Raw genomic sequence first — 20,195 nt, 5'->3', positions numbered from 1 at the left:
CGTCCAGAGAAAGAAAAAAATTGCCTGAGTGAGATCAGGTGAATGGGGAGGGTACAGCACGAGGGTCACGCTTTTTTTTGGTCAAAAAGTGCTGAACACTCAGCATGGTGTGGGCAGGTACACTTGTTAATCACCCATCATGCAATGGGCAAATGTGTTGAAAGTCTTCAAAAAAATTTTACTGAAGATCCATGCAGCTTCTCACAACACCACCAGCTGGTACATGATACAAAGGGTTTCCTAAACACTCACCTAATGGGGAAGCCTGTACTGCAAGGGCATTGCCCTCCAGAAAATAATTCTGGGGTTTTTTGGGTTTCCCCTCATATATATGGGTGAATAGATGAAGGACAGATGGATAGATTTTCTAGCTCTGCTCACAGAGAAAGCCTGGGAACAGTGACACTCCAATAGCAATAAGCACAGTGACATGCAGATTTTGACTTCTGACTACCGGTCTCCTCTAAAAAGAACCAGGGCTCTTTGAAAAAATGGCTGATTCCAGGGCTGGGGCAGATAAAGTGAGACTCAAACACATCTTTGTGCTGGAAAAGAAGAACATGCTTGAAGGATGATGGGGACATACCAAAACAATGCAAGAGTCAGGTTCTCCACTGATCAAATCCGGGACATTTTGAGCATCAGAGTGATATGATAACTTACTGAATAGAATAAAATAAAATCATGAGTCCTTATGGTAGAAATGAATGTATAAATAAATAAAAGAGGAGAAAGGACAAGTTCTTTCTTACAGTAGAACGCTAACTAAAACACAGAGGGAATGATGCAGTTGGAAAAATCATCAAATGCCAATATTAGTGGGTGAAAGTTTGTTAAGAAATAATAATATTTCATAATCTTAAAGTACCTCCCCACACATTACTTACTAACTGTAAGGGGAGGCAGTAAATTTATAGTGAGCAAATCTTTTAGATACCACCTTAACAAGGCAGTCAAAATTAACACTGCCAACATAGGAACCAACTATCAACACACACCTTCTGATGCTGATGCACTGGGAGGAACACAACATCACTTCTGCGGTACTCCTGCCCACAGACTCCCTCCTTCCTGGGGAACCCCAGAGAGACCACTCTGGGGGACGTTCCACACAGTAACTGGCCTGCACTCTTGAAAAATGTCAAAATCAAGAAACACAGGCTGTGGAGCAGTTTCCAAATTAAAGGAGATTAAAGAGATATGACAACTGAATATAACATGTGATCCTGGTTTGGACCCTAGACCACGAAAAAAAAATGTCCATAAAGAACATTAATTAGGCAACTGACAAAATCTGAATACAGACTGTGTAAGATTATAGTATTGTATTACAGTTAAATGTTCTGCCTTTAATCATTGTATAGTGGTTATATAAGAGAAATGCCTAAATGAAAAGTGCGATTATCAGTATCAATAAAAAATATTCATGTGAGTTAGGTGTCTACCAGCTAACAGGGTCCTCTGTCTTATTCTGGAACCAGCGAGAAAAAGGAACACATGCTACACGCCTGTTCCAGGGCTGACGATGATTCTATTTGTGTCCATTTGGGGATACAAAAGAGCCATCTGACTCATTGTTCCTCCTCAAGCCACAGGTCACAAAATCAGGTAGTCTGGGAGTTGAAGCTTCTTCAGTCTTTGTTTTTTTTCCCCCCTTCAAAACCAAACAAAGCAGTAAGGATGAGTGAGAAGACACACTGGGGGTTTTCCCTTCAAACAGGTTAAGGGAAGGGAAGTAGGTGAGGGGAGAGATCACTAGGGCTGAAGGGCCCTGTCTGGCCTGTGGCCTGTTCCTGCACAGCCTGTGAACTGTGAACGGCTTTTCGTTTGTCAGCTGGTGTGTCTGGGGGCACACAGAAAGCAGCCGTATCAGGCCTGAGACCTAGAAAGGGGGAGTCATCTGGCCCAATCTGGCCCAAACCCATCACCCCGTTTTTCTCGTCAAAGTGGACTTTGACCGCAGTGTGGCCAGTCTTACCTCAGGACTTTTCAAGAAGGTTGTGAGAAGGAAATGGCCTCAAATCTGTTCAAATAAGTATTTTAACAAATGTGGAACCAAGTTTTTTTCCCTCTGCTATGATAAAAGAGATTAGAACAGTACAGAGTATTCAAACACTCAGGAAAGCACTGAGAACAAAACACTCACGTAGGCAACTGCTACCTTCATCAAATTCTAAAATCTGTCACACTTATTTCAGACTTTTTCTTTTTTAACCAAGAAAACCATAAATACAGTTGAAGCCCCGCTTTGTGCGTCTCCTGATGCTATTCCTACCCGTTTTTCACAGGTAAATAATACCCTGAATTTTTGTTTATTATTCTTGGGTGTGTTTTTTATGCTTTCACACTTTATATATGTGTATCTATATAAGCCTAAACTGCACATATTTTCGAACTACATAAATGGTATCATACTGCACAGTGATCCTTCCCCATGCTTTTTCCCCCTTGTCGTGACGTTGAGGTCACTGGGCTGGTGTGCACAGCTGCAGTTCGTTCACGCTTTCTTGCTGCCGTACGGCATTCCATTGTACGAGTCCATCACACTTGGTCTGTCTTCCTGTTGGCAATGTTTTAAGGTACTTCCAGTTTTTTACTATCATAAATGATGTAACAAGGAATATTCTTATTCTTATAACTTATTCCTTGTACATGCCAGAGTTTCTTCAAGGTATCCATCTAGAAGGACACTACTGAGTAGAACGCCAGACCCATCCCCACTTTCGCTTCATCTTGCCATGCCGTTCTTCCTGGTGGCTATACAACCTTCAACTCCCACTGGCAGTTAAATTCGAGCTCCCCCTGCTCCTCTTCTTTGCCATAATTATGACTGTCAAGACTTTCATTTTTGTTTCTGATCAATGGGAACATATGTAGCATTTTAAACTGCAACTTAACTGATCACGAAGGAGAACATCTTTTCATGTATTTATGGCCACTCTGTTTTTTTATTCTATGAGTTAATAGGTCCTTTACCCATTTTTCTATTGGATTCTCTTCTGACCTTATTGATCCATAGATATAGTCTAGATACTAACCTTTGTCAGTTAGATGTAAGGCAAATGTTTCCCTTGTCAATGGCTTGTCTTTTAATTTGTTGATGGTGTCTTTTGTGGTATACTTTTCATTGTAATGCATCAAAACTTATCAATCTTTTATCAGTTAGTTATGTTTGTATCTTGTTCAAAAAAACCTTCACATGTCATACAAATGTAAATACTCTCCTATATTTCTAAAAGTTTTATGCTTTGCTTCTTCCATATACGTGTTTAATCTACTTTTAAAAATGTGCATGTGTGTTTGAGGAATTTTTTCCATGTATATAATGAGTTGTCCACGCACCATTTATGAACTCATCCACTCCTTCCCCCTCCGTATCTGTGTAGAGCATCTGAGTTCCCGTACGTGGGCAGATCCATTCCTGGGCTCTCTGTTCCGTTTCACGCATCTGTTTGTCTGAGCCAACGACTTATTTTATTTATTGCAGCTTTCTAAGTCTTGTTATCTGTCTGGTAAACCAATCACTTTATCTTAGTCTTCTCAAAACCGGCTTCGTTATTCTTGGCCATTTACTCTTTCATTTGAATTTTATGGTCATTTTCTCAGATTCCACAAAAAATTCTGCTGAGATTTTGGTTGGAATTGCATTGCATTTATAGATGTAATCTGAGAGTTAGAGTCAAATAGTTTAAAACAAATAAAATGGAAATATGTAGTAAAAAAGTTGGCAGGAAACACTAAAAAGTGAGTGATGTTTCCTTTACAAATTGAAAAAAAAAAAGCATGTGGTACTTCTTTTTCATAAGTAAAAAGTAATTTTTTAAATATGGGAAAATTTGTATGTTTTAACCTATTCTGCAGGGCCATTAAGAGCTCAGTTTTTTATATAACAATAGGCAACACAAATAGAAATTCTTAATTTCTGTAGCAGGGAATAAACCAATAAATTAAAATAAATAATGGGGAATGGCAGTAACATTAAACATCTTTAGACATTCTAAACTGTTCCTGCGCACTTTAGACAGCGGAGCTAAAATCCCTGAAAGCAGTTCCCTCCATTTCCATTTCAATTGTTTAAATGTTTTCATGTCATGCTCCCAGTCCTTGGAGCAGACCTCTCTTTTTGCATCTGGTTTCCAGTTTGATTACTGATTCAGCAACATCTTATCAGAGATTGGTTTTGGTGTTGGTTGTTTCTAAGTGGGAATTGCCTTCTTTCTGTTCTCTCTCTCCACAAAAGGCAAGCAGATGACTTTCTGCTGCCCCCTTCTGGTTTCTGGCTGCTGGAAACTTAGTAACATGAGTACACTTAGAGACCTTTGATTAGGGGCAGGCAGCTTCCTCCAGAACATGACATTCTTTTCATCAGGGTCTGAGCTGCTAGTGTTCATGAACACCTATTCTTCCCTGTCCCTGAGTCCTGATCATTTTTGTACTTTCATGCCCTTGGGGTGAGGGTGGGGGAGACAACTGGGGACTGGCTATCATGTTTTATATATCAAAACTGGAGCTTAAGGTACATTTTCCCTAAGGAGAGAAATATGGGAAGGAATAGTCCTTGTTCTTCAAGATGTTACATCTAGTACAGCCAACATTAAAGCTAAAATTTATTGAGCATTGTCCTTCTTTGTGCCCAGACTGTTCTAAGGGCCTTGAGTATTCACTTCTTTGTACATTACTATCCCAAAGCACAGGCGCGATTTCAACCCCCAAATATATGAGTGGGGAAACTGAGGGATAGAGAATACAAGTAACTAAACCATATAACTAATAAATAATACATCTAGGATTCAAATCTAGGCAGACTGGCTCCATTGGCCATACTCTTATCTACTATAATATACTACTTATCAAATAAAAAATAAAAAAGAATCACATATTTTTGATTAGTCAAAAAACAAAACAAAGTAAGCACCCCTGACTAGATTAAAGAAAATTTTGTAGAAGGGGGTCAGAGAGAGCACATTCAAACAGTGAAAATAGTGCAAGTTCATGGACGTAGCAGGATTTGGGACCGGCCTCACAAGACAGGTTATATTCTGTCAGAAGAAGATGGTGGCAGGGGGGAGGCTTGGGGGAACATTCTGGGAACAGCAGCCCATCCAGCTGGAGACTGTATAAGAGGCCCCACACGCCCACTGTGATTACCTGCTGAGGTAGCAAACAGAGGGCTCCAGTAACCTACATGTACGAGACACACACAATTCTCATTTTAACAAATAGTTTTGGGTTCTATCAAAATTCTGCCCAGGCTTTTATTAATGAAGACTAAGGACCAGCTTGAGTTTTGCCTCCTGGCAGCATCGTCACTGGGCTGTGTGACAGCCAGTGGGTAACAACCACGCTGTCCATGTGCTTTAATGGTCTGGACTGGAGGACTGGGTTTGAGTCCCAGCCTTGATCATTACTAGCCATGTGACTTGTGATTCCATTTGTCTTAAAATCAGCATTGCTATGAGAAAGACAGAAGAGACCTCAAAAACATCAAATCTGTCTGGTAAAGAAAAACATAACTGAAATCTATCTTGGGAATAACAGCAGCCACATCAAACACTTCTTGCTCCTCCAGCGTCCTCCTGCCTAGACACACAGCATCTGGAACGACTCTGGGATTGATTTGCCAGGGGCCTCAAAACTGAGGAAGCAAACAACGGAAATTTCTGTCCCCACAAACCTCTTCTTAAAGCTTCTGTTTCTCTACTCATCTGTCCCTTAAACAGTGCACCAGCTCCTGAGAAGATCTCTTAATTATCTTCGAAATCCGACTGGTCTCTTTACAAAATACAAGACGATGTATTTACTTATGCCTTTCTCCCTACCCTACAACTGTAATTCCTATTTACCTTTGTTGTGATTTCACAGACATGACAATAGCCAGTAAAAGGACTTTTGGATCAAAGGACTTTATACTGTGGAAAAAACAACTTGGGATATATCTTTTTATATGAAACTGTAGGAATTTTCTAGGTTTAGTCCACAAAGCGTTGTGCAGTTATTAAAATCCATCTAATTAAGCTCTCAAATCCTTTTAAGTCCCATGTCTGGTAACATCTATTAGTTTTTTCTTTCAATATTCACAGCTAATGCAGCTGAAACTTCAATTCCACCGTTTAAATCAATAAGGATGAGTGAGAGACTAAACAAAACAGACCAAAAATAGACTCACAAATGGTATATGAACAACTGATTATTGACAGAGACTCAAAGGGAATTCAGTGCAGAAAGAATATTCTTTTCAACAAATGGTGCTGATACAACTAGGAATTCTTATGCTACAGAATTAACTTTGATCTTTACCTCATACTGTAAAAATCAGCAATTCAGAATGGATCACAGTTCCAACTGAAAAGTAAAACTATGACTCTTCTAAAACAAAACATAGGAGAAAAATCCTTGTGATGTTGTGTTAGGCAACAATGCCTTTGTTGTCATCAAAAGCTCAATCCATAAAAGAAAAAAACTGACAAACTATACTTCCATCAAAAATAAAAACCACTTTGAAAAACACTGTTACTCGAATGAAAAAACATGACTATTAGAAAAAAAAATCTCAAAACTCAATAAGAAAACTTGAGCACTCAACAACAGTAAAAGGCAAAAGATGTGAACAGACACTTCACCAGAGGAGATACATGTGTGGCAGACAAGTACATGAAAAGAAGCTCAACATCACTAGTCATCAGGCAAATGCAAACACAAATCACAATGAGACACCACTAGACCCTGTCAACACAGCTAAATGTGCTGGCAAAAATGTGGAGGACCTGAAACTGTTGTTGGGATTGTAACGGGTATCACCACTCTGGAAAAGAGCTTTGAAAACACACTACTGGATGTTCCAGCCATTCCAGTTCTAGATATTTATTTGCCATTCCCCTCGTCCCATAGAAACATACGTCCCTACCTGTACACAGGTGTTTGCAGCAGCGTGGACTGCTATGGACTCCTAGGATCAAAACCTTCAGGGGACCCACTCATCACACTGGAGGAATAAAAGAGAGGAGCTATCCAAGGTGTGAGACCACTCTGGGAAATTAGGTGGAATGTTAGAATTAAAGCCAGGAAAATACCCTGGTAGGTTCCCCCTGCACCCCTTACATGCCTTCCATGGCCAGGCTCCAGGATGAAACAAGAGCAGTAGGGAGAGAAGTACCAAGTCTAAAGGCTGGGAAGCTGAGGGTTCTCACTCTAACTCCCATCACAAAGCTCCACTGAGCCTCTGACAAGGCCAGGACAATGCCCCTGGCAATCAGCTATTCTCTAGTGCACATTAACACTAAGAACCTCTCCCAGGCCCAAGGTAAGGATCAGCAAAGAGCTAAATAAAGCACTTGGCAATATTAGAGTCTCTAAAAAATGCTCTAAGAGTCATTTAACTCCCCTTAGACTCTTACTCGTTTCCCAATAATGTTCAAACATAATGAGAGCTGGCAATATGCTAACAGAAAAAACTTTAACTTCCTCTCATTGCTGTAACACACAAACAATCTCGATGCCCTCAAAGGAAAACTACTACTGCTTCAACTCATGAATGCTGTTTTGTCCCAGTAAACCCCTTACTCCCCTCTCTCTACAAGCAGACGTGCATTCTTACAATATAGGCCCTTAGGGTAGTATGCTCACCTTCCAAGGAAGCATCAGAATATTTTTGCTTGTTTAAAGTGAAGTTATTTTGGTTCTTCCTTTTTAGGCTTGCTGCCAACTGGGACCTGGAGACACGCAGGCCGCCATCTGCCTCACCCCAGCTGTTCCTGACCTGCCATCCGTCTCCAACCAGGGACGCCTCGTAGCTGCCAGGTCAGGTGAACAACTGATGAAAGATGCCCGAGGCCAAGGCACAGCCTGGATGAATGTATTGGCAGCACACAGCCTGCAAAGCAACCTTGACTTCCTCTCATTAATGGGTGGCATGCCACTCTCCATGACAACACAGAACTGTATTCTGAGGAAGAGAAACCTTCCTATGGAGCTCGGCAACAATCTTTTTTTACTGCATGACAGTTAATTCAGCTAAAAACCAAAAGCCCACTTTTAAAAAAATGTTATATTCTTAAGATAGAATATGCTACATACGTTAGAGATTTCTATCACTTATCCTTTCGGAATGACTATTATGATACAGACTAAACTACCAGTTCTGATTGTTGATGCTCTGATAGGAAAAGGAACATGTTTAATTTCATGTATCTCTCAACTACCGTGGTCCCAATATGATTTGAAAGTCTAAATAAGCCTTTCACAATGTAATTTGCAAACATCCTTGGTGAAGAGGAGGATACCACAAGGAAAGACGGAATTTTTATGGCTTGAGTTTGCATTCTATTAATGCAATAATCAAATACTCTTATTTATAAGAGTCTGTTAAAGCTTGTTATAATCATGGAAATAGTGGATTTTACTGATGCTACAATTTTACATGCAGTTTTATCTCCTAAAAAGGGAGACACAGAGCCTGCCTCGGGGCTCACTTCTCTGCACACATGGGCTTGGGAGGTGCTGAGCTCAGTACGATCAAGTAAGTGGCCCAGAACAGTGATTCCACAAAATGATACAGGGATACTCTAGATAAGCTCACTATAAAATAACACAGCCTCAAGCTGACCGATCCCAAAAGGGGATATTTTGTGGAGGGAGAAGCTAAGATGATGGTTCTTAGAAGACAAACAACGAGATACATGGGATTTCCTCTTAGCCCCTCCCTTCAGTTCCCTCCGGCCCTACGGTGCTCTCGTCCTGCTCTGGTCCCATACAAGCCCTTCAGGCTCACTCTCCCTGTTTCCTTCTTGGTCTGTTTTCCCACCCGCCTAGCCACGTCTACACATATTGTATGAAGTTCCTGGATCGGGTCCTTCTTATCTTGTTTTATTTATTTACTATGTTTTTATTTTCTTATTTTAATCATGTTCTGTATTTTGTTGCAGCCTAACAGTTCTTAGCATGCCTTGCCTTCTTGTCTCTTAGCTTTCACATTTTGTTTATTTTATTTCCATTTGGCCTTTTTACAGTTTTAATCATTTTTACTCTTGGTTTATTTTCCCTTTAGACTATGTAGAGTATTAACAGGATTTTTTTAAATTGCCAACCTATATAGTTTCTGGTATTAACTGCCTTAATCATCTTTAGTTCACATTATTCTTTTGTTTAAAGGATCATTTCCACCTGGCTGGCATAGCTCAGTGGATTGAATGCGGGCTGCGAATCCAAGTGTTGCAGGCTCGATTCCCAGTCAGGGCACATGCCTGGGTTGCAGGCCACAGCCCCCAGCAACCGCACATTGATGTTTCTGTTTCTCTCTCTCTCTCTCTCTCGTCCTCCCTACCTTCTTTAAAAATAAATAAATAAAATCTTTTTTCTTTTAAAGGGTCATTTCCCTTTTCTTGGAGTTTCCAAGCTTTACTCAGAAGCAGCAGGACGGAGTGGATCAAAGGGCAGTGGGCTCCAGCCAGCAGCGCACAGAACGGCCCAAACAGGTGGCTACATATTTGTTCTCCCTCCTGCGGTCTGAAAAGCAGCCTTTCCAGCTCTCCTTACAAGATCCCTGGGACTGTTAAATATTGAAGCCCCCACACTTTTAAACCTTCAGATTTCAGGGGATTCAAAGGCTGAAAGCTCTCCTGGGATGACAGCATGATAACAACCTGGCACATGTCAGCAGCATCCTGAACTGCTGGAACCTGGAACTGCTTACCTGAGCACCTGATACAATGGCAGAGGCACAATCCGCTCTCCAAGGATCACTCAAGGTGTCCACACCTCTTCGGCTCTAATGCTCTTTACATAATCACTGGGGAGATTTGATCACTAGAAGACACGACCTTGTCGCAGCTACACTGGACGTGCAGTGTCTAATCTCCACAGGCTGAGGCGGGAAAGAGTTGAGCTAATGGCAGAGGTGGCAGCCCGAAGTCCTGCTGCTGGCCTTACCCTCAGGCTGGTACTGGCTGGGGAATGAGAAATCCTCAAGGCAAATCAGCAAAAAGCGGCTAGTTGTAGGATTAAGAAAGAGCCTCTATATTTCCTCATTCTAGACCTGTGATTGTAAGCTGATGCTGAGATGTGTAAAGCCATCCCATGTAGAGACACTGGCATTGCAACCATGGCATGCCGAAGACCTAGCAGGTAGAAATACCACAGGCCCTCAGTGTCTTCAGGATTAACCCTCCTGATTGCAACTAATGGAGGTAAACCCCAAGAGTTCACAACTGTGACTTTTCATTTTGCTGAGGCATTACTGTGTTTTGTATTTATTCTCTGAGCTTGGAAAGCAGGAGTGAGACTCTTAGCTAATGAGTGAATCTAGCCAACCTCCATTATCTACATCTGTATGCAGCTTTATGGAGTTATACTTAGTCTTATATATGTATCATATTCATCTTAAGAAGTCATAAAAATACTTCTTTCTTTAAAAAATATGCTGAGGAAAAGAGAGCTAATTTTCTTTAATGGAAGGAGAAGAAAGAATAGGAATAAAAAAGTGATGCCATAGTTAAAACATTAGTTCTAATTAAGCAAAGGACAGGGTGACAAATTAAACAGAGGCTCAGATTTAAGATGGACAAAAGTCTTTTGTATGATCTACACGAAAATAGGAAATAGAGATTTTGTGGAACTTTCAGTAAGACTCTGGGCCATATGAAACTGGACATCATGTGAAGATTTACTTACAGAAGACCTTAGGGGTAGGACTTACATTTCTCAGTTAGCACTTAATTCATCACTTACTCATCACGGTATGCCCAGCACTTCGGACAGAGGCTGGGCACCCACTAGCTGCTCAGTGAACACGTGCTGAATGCTGAACCACTGAAACCAATGATATGTTACAGAGGTACTTTGGGACAGAAGAAAACTGGTACTCATTTCTTCCAAGACTGTGGCACTGTGTCCCACAGGACAGAATTCTATGAAATAGTTTCTACTTGGATGTTCAAACTATTTTCTGCATTTACCGTAAATAAAGCAAAAGAATGAGAATTGGGCAGATGCCAGTCCAAATACACCTTTTGCCACAGGCAAAAATAACTATCAAAGGAGCCCACCAAAGCCAAAGAACCACTGAAGGAAGTCAAGGCTTGCTCTCATCAAAGGATCCTTTCATGTTTATCTTAATGAAGTGTAGGAGGGCACTTACAGTTACAACTTCAGGACCTAGAATTTAAACTTAAGACACTGTTAAAGGCAACCTTAGATTTAAAATAAAGGTTTCTTTACAGCATGGAATCTAATCTACTTGACATGTATATTTAAACTGAAAACAGCAAAAAGGTGGTAGAATTCACCCAATTCAGACAGGGAAAAAAGTCTCATTACTATTTTGAAAATGAAATAAAAGAAAATTGAGTAAGTTTTCACTAATATAAAAAAAGCTTTTAAAAATGCACCCAGATGGACATAATTGAAACTTTCTTGATCAAAACAAAGTAGGATCAAATGGGAAATTCTAATGCAATGCTTACTGGAAACACTTTAAATTTCAACCTGAGGCTATTTGTGGAACCAAGGAATTGGGACAAATCATACATTAGATTTTTAAAATCACAATAAGGAAACACAATAAAAAGTTAGTTGTAAGGTACCATTTAGACAGGTATTTGATAGGTGGAATATCAACTATAAGGATAAGCCATAATTTATTTGGCCAGTCACTTAAAGAGTCTGAGGTTATCCCAGGCTTTTGCTGCTGTAGTGAACATGCTGTACTGAACATGCTTCTTGTGCACATGGGTGGGTGTATCTTGTGCAGTTCACAGTAGGGCTGCTCACAGCTGAGAGAAAGAATGAAGTAACTTGTAGTACAGAAACATTTTAAATACAGTATTAATTAATAACAGGTGCCAAGGAGTACATATAGAGTATATTTACCTCTGAATAAAAAAGAAGAGATAAATATATAGTTTTTCATCTATCAGATTATCAAAAAAAATCCAAAAGTGTGACTCCTATTGGCTGTGCTGTAAAAACGGGCCTCCCTTATATACTGCCGGTGAGAGCGTAAACTGGTTAAAACCTCAAAATAAAGCAATTTGGAAACAGTTACTGAAATTACAGACATAAGTACTTATGAGACTTATGTGCAAAATTACATATGTATAAGGTTATTAATTACTACATTGTTTATAATATGAAAAGAGAGAGCAAACAACTAAAGACCCATCAACAGGGGACTGATTTAAATACTATATTCATGGTATGGAATATTATGTAGATATAAAAAATGAGGAAGCTCTCTATATACATATAGGGAAAAATTTCCAAAACATATACTTAAAAAGCCAGGTGTTGAAAATTATATATAATACATACCACCTTTTGTGTTAAAAGGAGGTGTGAAATAGGAGGGTACATAGCCCAGTGAAATGGCAAACTTACTTGTACAAGTAATACTCTGCATGATCTATCTCTTCTCGAGATGAAATGTTGTCCACAAACTAAAAGACAAAAAAAGAAACCTTTGGTTGAATACAAATTATGCCATATATTGGGCCTAATTCACACAATAATCTTAACACCTATTCTACTGGAACAAGGTTCACATGGTATGACTCCATCCTCGAAATCTCTTTGTGCTAATCCAAACAAAAAACACCCAGTGGTTTATTTTTTTCTTCGTATAGAGCAACTTTGGTCATGAAAAGATGTATCTGAAAGGTCGAAAACTTGTATCTGAAAGGTTGAAAACTCTAATGGCTAAAAAATACGGCTCAAGAGATGAAAATCTAAATTAGAGAACTCAATCTTGGAACCATTTTTCTTACTCTCACTTAGGTTCTGCTATGGACCAGTCAACGAACTAAGTCTCCCTTTGAACCATAAAATCTGTGAGTGTGCTCCTTAGTGCTAAACCAAACAAGCAAACACAAAGAGCTATTCCAAGGATAGATTCTACCCTAAAGTAGACTCAGAAAGATGGATTTAGAAGGTAATGCATGTGGTAAATAGAATTAAAACCTCATAAAGAGGGAGAGGAGAGTAAAAAGGGGCAGACTTTCTAAAAATGCCTCCGACTTACTTGTTTGAGAAATCTCATTAAAGGGAGGATAAATATGGTGCAAACACAGGCACCTGAAGTTGAGGACTAGCTCTCCTGATGGCTCGCTGTGTGGCCTAAACAGATGGCACAGCCCCTCTGGAACTTAGTTGCTCCATCTGCACAGACAGAATAAAGGCACCTGCCTCAGCGGTCTGAGGCTCCAATGAGAAAATGTGTATGAAAGCTTTCTCAATTCTGCAGAGCTGCCTAAACCAGTATCAGGTATTATGACAACAGAGATTTTATCCATCATGTAAGGGAGGAACTGATGGTCTTTCCGTTCCCCTTCAATGTGAACATTTTGAGTCCATAAAAGTTAAGTTATGACGTAGTTAACCTCTTCCCCTACTAAAGGGAGAATATCAGGAAATAGAAAGAATCCAAACTAAAAACAATCGTTTCTTTCCTTTTCCTCTTCTAGATTTAACAATAACATTGAATTTTATGGTGCTATTAATTCCTACAAAGAGCTTTCACAACTAAGATCTCCTTTTAGTGTTGCATCAGCCCTGCAAGGGAGATTACTACTGTCCTCATTTTGGAAATGGAGAAAGTGAGAGGGGCCCAACTGCCCAATGTCACAAAGTTAATTCGTGATAAATACAACCTCAGGTATTATTTGAGGGGAAAAAACTTCAATGTCACAGAGACCTGGGTTTGAATCCCAATTTTTCCACTTAGGACCATGGTGAACTTGAGAAATGTATCAATCACTCTGAGTCTTGTATGTAAAAGGAGATAATAATGCTATCACCTACGGCACTGTAAAAATTAACATATGAGATAATGTATGTTAAGAAACTGGTACAATAGATGGCATAGAAGGTGTTCAGCAATGGTTACTATCACTTACTGTTCCTGATCCCTAGCCTAATATCATTCTCTATTCCATTGCTCTGCATTAACACACATTCTTTTAAAGACTTTCTCAGCCAAAAATAACTCCCAATATTAACAAATAAATATGACTCCTCTAAAGGGTGTATAAGCCAAAAAAAATCATGATATTATATGACAGAATACCATATCCCGGAAAACTTAAAATAAATCAGATATGTAACAATGATCACTGACATCAGAATCTGGTAAATCAGCTTTTATTTCAGTCAAAGAAATTTGCTACTTCATCATAAAATATCTATTAGTAACTACAAAAACATACCATGCTTTGGAAAAATATTTCCTATGAAAGATATTCTTTACTTTCACAGCCTCATCTATATAAAGAATCTTTCTTGTTTTCTCCCACCTTCTTCTTTTAAAATACATATATTTAAGTTTTCTTACCCGTGCTATTGTTAAAGAACTAACCGGCAACTTTCTCTCATATGTCTTATCCATTAAAGATGCTAGATCAGCTGCGAAGACAAAGAAGAAAAGAGAAGCTTGTTACATACACATGTTCACCATGGAAAACCAAACAGATACAACTCCTGCCAGATGGCTGCTGCCATTATGGAACCAGTATTAGAACAGATGCACTTTCTTGCTCTTTTTATACATTATTTTTGTATAAATTAAAGAGGATAAAAATATTAGTAACATTTAAAACTGACTTATTTAAGTGCGGTAAGGATAATGTTTAAAATGCTAGCACATATTTAGTTTTTAAAAAATGTATCAATAAAGTGTCTGTGGAAGGAGACACAAGAAAGTGTTATTACTGACAGACTCTACTGGAAGGAGTATGCGGTCAGAGGCTAAGGGAAGAGTACTCTTCACTATTTGTATATTAATTCCTTTTGCATTTTGAACCAGGTAAATATATTAGCTATTAAAAAATTTTTTAATTGGAATTTATCAAAAGACTTTTATATTTTCCCTGAACAAATCAGAGAAAGCACCCAGGCTACACTTAGTGATTCTCAGCCTGGACTAATCCTATTGTGGTTTCTTTCAGTAAAACATCCACATGAATACTTGGTATTCCTGAGATTATGCTGTTATCTCAGTCTAAAAATATTTCAAATCCTAGGCAACATATATTTCCAAATTGATTGTTTCACATCTTTATATTGTTTCTCTAACTTATAATATACTTCCCCCCGCCTCCCCTCACTCTTACTCTCAGCTCCTGATTTTGTGTCTTATTTCTGAGTACAAAACACAATCAAAGGAGAACTTCATTCTCCTACCACCAAGTCTGCCAGGCTACTAGCATTGGAGCCCATATAATCTTCCTTCTTCTTGTTCTTGTTCTTCTTTTTTTTTTTTTCCACAAAGGATAAACTTTATTAAGCAAACCGAAAAATAACAACCTCCCTTGACATCCTATCTCCTCCCTCTAATTCTCCTGTGCTCTGCCCCTGTCAGCAGCAACACAACTCAAAGAGCCATACCCGATACATCGGTGACTGCTTCCTTAGTGCCATTCTCACTTGAACTCTCTCAGATCAGATTCTGGTTCCCACCACTCTGCTAATCCCAGGGCCCTCCTCCCCATTGTTAAATCCAGTGGTAAATTCTTTTCTTGGCTGCTCATGAGCATTTGATATAGTTGACCTTTGTGAAATACTCTTTTCTCTCTCTCGGGTTCCTTTGTAGGGTCCCTGACTCTTCTTGAGTCCTAAATGTTAGATTACCCTAAGTCTAAACAATAGACTCTTCTCTTCACCCACACACTCCGAGAGCCTTAATCTGCAGTAATTTATAGATTACTGACTCCACACTTACATGTTATCCTGCCTCCTGCCTGTAACTCTAGACATGTGTTTCCAACGGCAAAGGTAACATCTCCATTTGAGTGTCTAACAGGTAACTAAACATTACATGTCCTCTTCATTCTCCAGCCTTCCACTCTGAACCTGCTTTTCTCCAAGCCTTTCCCATCTCAGTAAGTAACTACTACTTTCAGTGGTTCACTCAGGCCAAAGATCTAGGTGTTATTTTTGACCCCATTGTTTTTCATACTCTATAACCATCTGTCAGCAAATTTTATGCTCCAGATTTGAAATATAATTCTTTCTTGCCACTACCACTGCTAAGCCACCAACATCTCTCCCCTCCTGACTAGTCACCTCACCACATAGCCTTTTAAAAGATAAATCACATCCTCTGGAGAGCATTATGCTAAGTGAAATAAGCCAGGTGGTGAAAGACAAATACCGTATGATCTCACCTATAAGTGGAACCTAATCAACAGAACAAATAAGCAAAATATAACCAGAGACATTGAAATTAAGAACAAACTGACAGTAACCAGGGGGAGGGGGAGGGGATTCCAGAGGGAAAAGTGGGGAGGGTTGTCACGGAACATGCATAGAGGACACATGGCTAAAGCCAAAGGGGGATAGGATTGAGGGTGGGAGGTGGGGATGGCTGGGTGGGTGGGAGTGGTGAGGGGGAAACAGAGATAATGGTACTTGAAGAACAATAAAAAATAGAGGGCGAAAAAATAGACAAGAGGATGTTAAGAACAGTATAGAAAATGGAGTAGCCAAAGAACTTCCGTGCATGGCCTACAGACGTGAATTAAGGGGGGACTGCTAGAGGGAATGGGGAGTACCTCATGGAAGGGGGCAAAAGAGGAAAATTGGGCAATTGTAATAGCATAATCAATAAAATATATTATAAAGAAAGATAAATCACATCCTGTCATTCTCTTTTCTTAACCAGCTAATAGCCTCCTGTTGTTAGGGTGGAATGAGTGGCCAGAGGGGAAATAAGGCAGGGCCCTCAACATTACACTATAACAAAGAATTTAACACAGGAGGCTGGACGCAAAAGCTCACACGATGACCCAGTCATCCTGACCCTGGTCCGATAAGGCTGCCAAGCGTCCGGAACAACAAGTGAAACTATGATAGTGTTGGGCGGGGGAGCTCTTGAAAGTGTATATCACTTCCACTGGCTGGAAAAAGGAAAACCTTGAGACTGTGTATTTACCCCGAGGTCTGGAAGGGAGCAGGGAGGGAGTCTGCAGTGCCCAAAGAAAAAAACCATAAAACAACTTTGGTCAATTGCCTGCCTCTCATCACCTATGCAAAATGAACACACAGACTTGTACAGCAAGAGAAGGATTCGGGCTAACAGACCCCCACCCACACCTACGTTTGGGTAGTCACATCTCCCTGGGGAAGCTGGCACCACCTTTACTTCTTCACCCCCACCCCAAATATATTAAGTCCTCATATCAAATGACTCTCTCTTGACCTCCTCTCCTGGCCTTTTCTCTTGGCCTCATGGCTCTCTTGCCCCACAGAAGACCCCTAGCCAGCCAGCCTCTGGCCAGTGGTGGGGACCCTGGCCACCCTTTTTGGCCACCTGGCTTCTAGCCACCTTGCCTCTGGCCATCAGGGTGCTGGCCATCCAGCCTCTGGCCATCCTACTCTAGCACCTTTGCTTTGCTTTCCTATTAGAACTTAGTGCTAATGAACTTTGCGTGCATGCTAGTAGGCTCGCTGGCCTGTAATTCTTTACTGCATCGGTGAGAAGAACTCAGTTTCTGGGAGTTTCTCCCATAACACTATCAAACTTAGAATAAAATCCAAGATACTTCCTATGACTTGCAAATGCCTATAAGCTGGTCTGTGTATTTCTTTTCTTCTCTTTTTTCTCTTCTCCTCTTTTCCCCTTCCTCCCTCCCTCCCTCTTTCCCACCCTTCCCTCTCCCTCTCTCTCTCTCATGCTTATAAGTAAAATCCATAAAGGCAAGGAATCGATTGACTGATAAATTCTTGGTCTGTAACAGTTCCATAAAAGGCACTCAACAGTAGTGACTGGTATGGCTCAGTGGATTGAGCGTTAGCCTGTGAACCAAAAGGTTGCTGGATCGATTCCCAGTCAGGGCACATGACTGGGTTGTGGGCCAGGTTCCCAGTAGGGGGAACTTGAGAGGCAACCACACACTGATGTTTCTCTCCCTCACTTTCTCCTTCCTTTCTCTCTAAAAATAAAATAAATAAAATATTTTATAAAAAGGTACCCAATAAATACCTAAAGAAATGAATAATATAAGAAAGAAAGGGAGAGAGGGAGGAGGAAAAGAATGGAAAGGAGTGGGAGGAAGGAAAAAGAAGTAACTGGATTTCCAAGGGTTTTTTTATGTTTTTTTTAGGTTGTTATTGTTTTTTCTCCCTAGTGGAAGAAACTAGCATCAAGTAATAAGGAGACAGGTAATCAATGGACACGTATTTATTGAAGCCCCTACTGCCGTGTATTTAGCACTTCCCCTCTCCTTTCCTGGACGTAATGATCTCAATGATGCAGTAGCTACTAGGGGAAACCAACTTTTCAAAATCCCGAAAACTTACTATGATATAAAAGTAATTAGCTTTTCTTATGACTATCTTAGAGGCATTAATACCAGGTGATTAAAGAACGGTAAAGTCACGTCCTCCCACCCCCACAGCCACACAAACACACAAAGGTGTCCCTAAAACCTCTTCACTCTAAGGCAAATTAACACTGTTACATCTATTTGCTCACACAACATGAAACAGCACTCCCATGATACCAAATCTTTATAATCCCTTCATAACAGAGGCCCTTGTGTTGAGATGACAGGCATTATAAAAAATTATGTACCCTTACTCCAAATTTAAACTTTAACTTCAAAAAATGTGGATCAGGCTCTACTGGCCTAATTAAAACGGCCTCCATTTCCTCGTGTATTTCATATAGGGCACAACGTAGACCTAAACGCTGGATCAGTGTGGTAACTCAAGACTCCACTCTAAGCCTTCACACTAAGGCATCTTCAGCCAAGTGAAATCAGCTGGGGCCTCAAAAGGGCAACAGCTGCAGGCCCAGCATCTGATGAATGATATTTGCATATTGCAAGTCAGAGGAAGGTTTGCTGCTAAATAGAATAGGTGACCAATCACCTCAGATGATAGTGCTGGCATGATGAACGAGGCAGAAAGCTGGGTGGAGCAGGGCCGGCCAGGAGAGCTGGGGCGGCTGCGCCCTGCAGAGGGCCAGCGACACAGGCTTCTGGACTGTGGGCTTTGACAGTCAAAGGCACACTTCATGTTTCACTGAGGGGCCAGCAAGCGCCCAGGTTCCATTCAAAGGGATGTGCTGGAGAAGATGCTTTCTTGCCTGTCATCCAGCTCCTCGGGAGTACACATGACAAAGACTATACGGAAAACGGATCTGAAAAATTCTTCATTTAACAAAACACAAAAGCTGTACAGATCATGTAGATTATGTCCAGAAAATGACATGTAAACCAGAGCAAAATGCCCTTCTTGTTTGGAGAACAATACCACTGATGATTTAAGGACATACATGTTGAGGGCCCTGCACTATTTCACATACAGGGGTGTAATGGTTCATAAACCTGGCTGAGGGTTTGAATCATCCGAGGGGCTTTAAAACTCCAGACTCCTAACCTCACGCCCAGAGGGCGATCCTAATTCTGTAGGTTTGAGGTGACACCAGAGGGATCCAGATTGTTAAACAAAGCCCTAGGAGACTGTGGGGCGCTGCTCACAATCCACAGCCCAGAGGGGTTATATCTGAAAAACATCGAGGAGGGAACACAAAGTAAGTCTTGGATATTCCTCCTAAGCTTGAAGAATATATTAAATGGAATTTTGTTTCTGGAATAAGGCGGAACCAAATGTCCTTTAAAACATTCCTCCTACTATAAAAACACTTAAATATTTCTAAAAAGTTTCTTTCCAATACAACTGAGCTTGGTTGCACAGCTCTGTGAGTGTTCTAAAACCGTGAAGTCGTACATGTTAAAGGGTGTACTTTATGGTGTGTGAATAAATCTCAATAAAGCTGTTATTAAAATATATATACATATGAGCTTTCAAGAAGGCAGATGTAATTGTCAGAGGCCAGAGGCAAGACGGGAGCACAAAGCATGAATGTCTAAGGGAGCAGGGAGGGTGGCAGCCAGCCGAGGGCACTGCAGGTCCCCAGGGACCCAGAGCTTTGGTTTTACTGGTTCACAGGGGACAGAGGATAAAACCAAGGCCTCTGTGAGATAACAAACTGTCTCCGAGATCCTCAGGTAAAGTCAGGACCAGCTAGGGCTATGCTTGCAGTGAACAGGTGAACTGACTAGAAAATAACGCGCCCGGCGAAGATCAACCGCCGGGATGCTGCTGCCCCTGAGGTTCCCAACGACTAAGTCAGCCCTCACTCCTCTGAGGCCCTAATTCACACTTTCCATGCGATCCAAGACACACCTACCTGAGAATTTTGTGGA

The 20,195-nt window shown here is 40.6% G+C and overlaps 1 protein-coding gene across 1 annotated transcript in view; it reads right to left on the bottom strand.

Annotated features, from left to right (window-relative positions):
* MRPS27 (mitochondrial ribosomal protein S27) overlaps positions 1–20,195 on the bottom strand; it is a 76,233-nt gene that overhangs the window by 41,206 nt on the left and 14,832 nt on the right. The window contains exons 3-4 of the mRNA XM_045847897.1: positions 14,318–14,388; positions 12,370–12,428 (exon numbers count right to left, since the gene is read on the bottom strand). Of these exons, the coding sequence (XP_045703853.1) occupies positions 12,370–12,428; positions 14,318–14,388 (130 nt within the window). The remainder of the gene's footprint in view (positions 1–12,369; positions 12,429–14,317; positions 14,389–20,195) is intronic.

Source organism: Phyllostomus hastatus, unplaced genomic scaffold, assembly GCF_019186645.2.
Source record: "Phyllostomus hastatus isolate PE091 unplaced genomic scaffold, TTU_PhHast_1.1 phas_contig_58, whole genome shotgun sequence".
In the NCBI taxonomy this organism is placed as follows: domain Eukaryota; kingdom Metazoa; phylum Chordata; class Mammalia; order Chiroptera; family Phyllostomidae; genus Phyllostomus; species Phyllostomus hastatus.
This window is presented reverse-complemented; position numbering and strand designations above follow the sequence as displayed.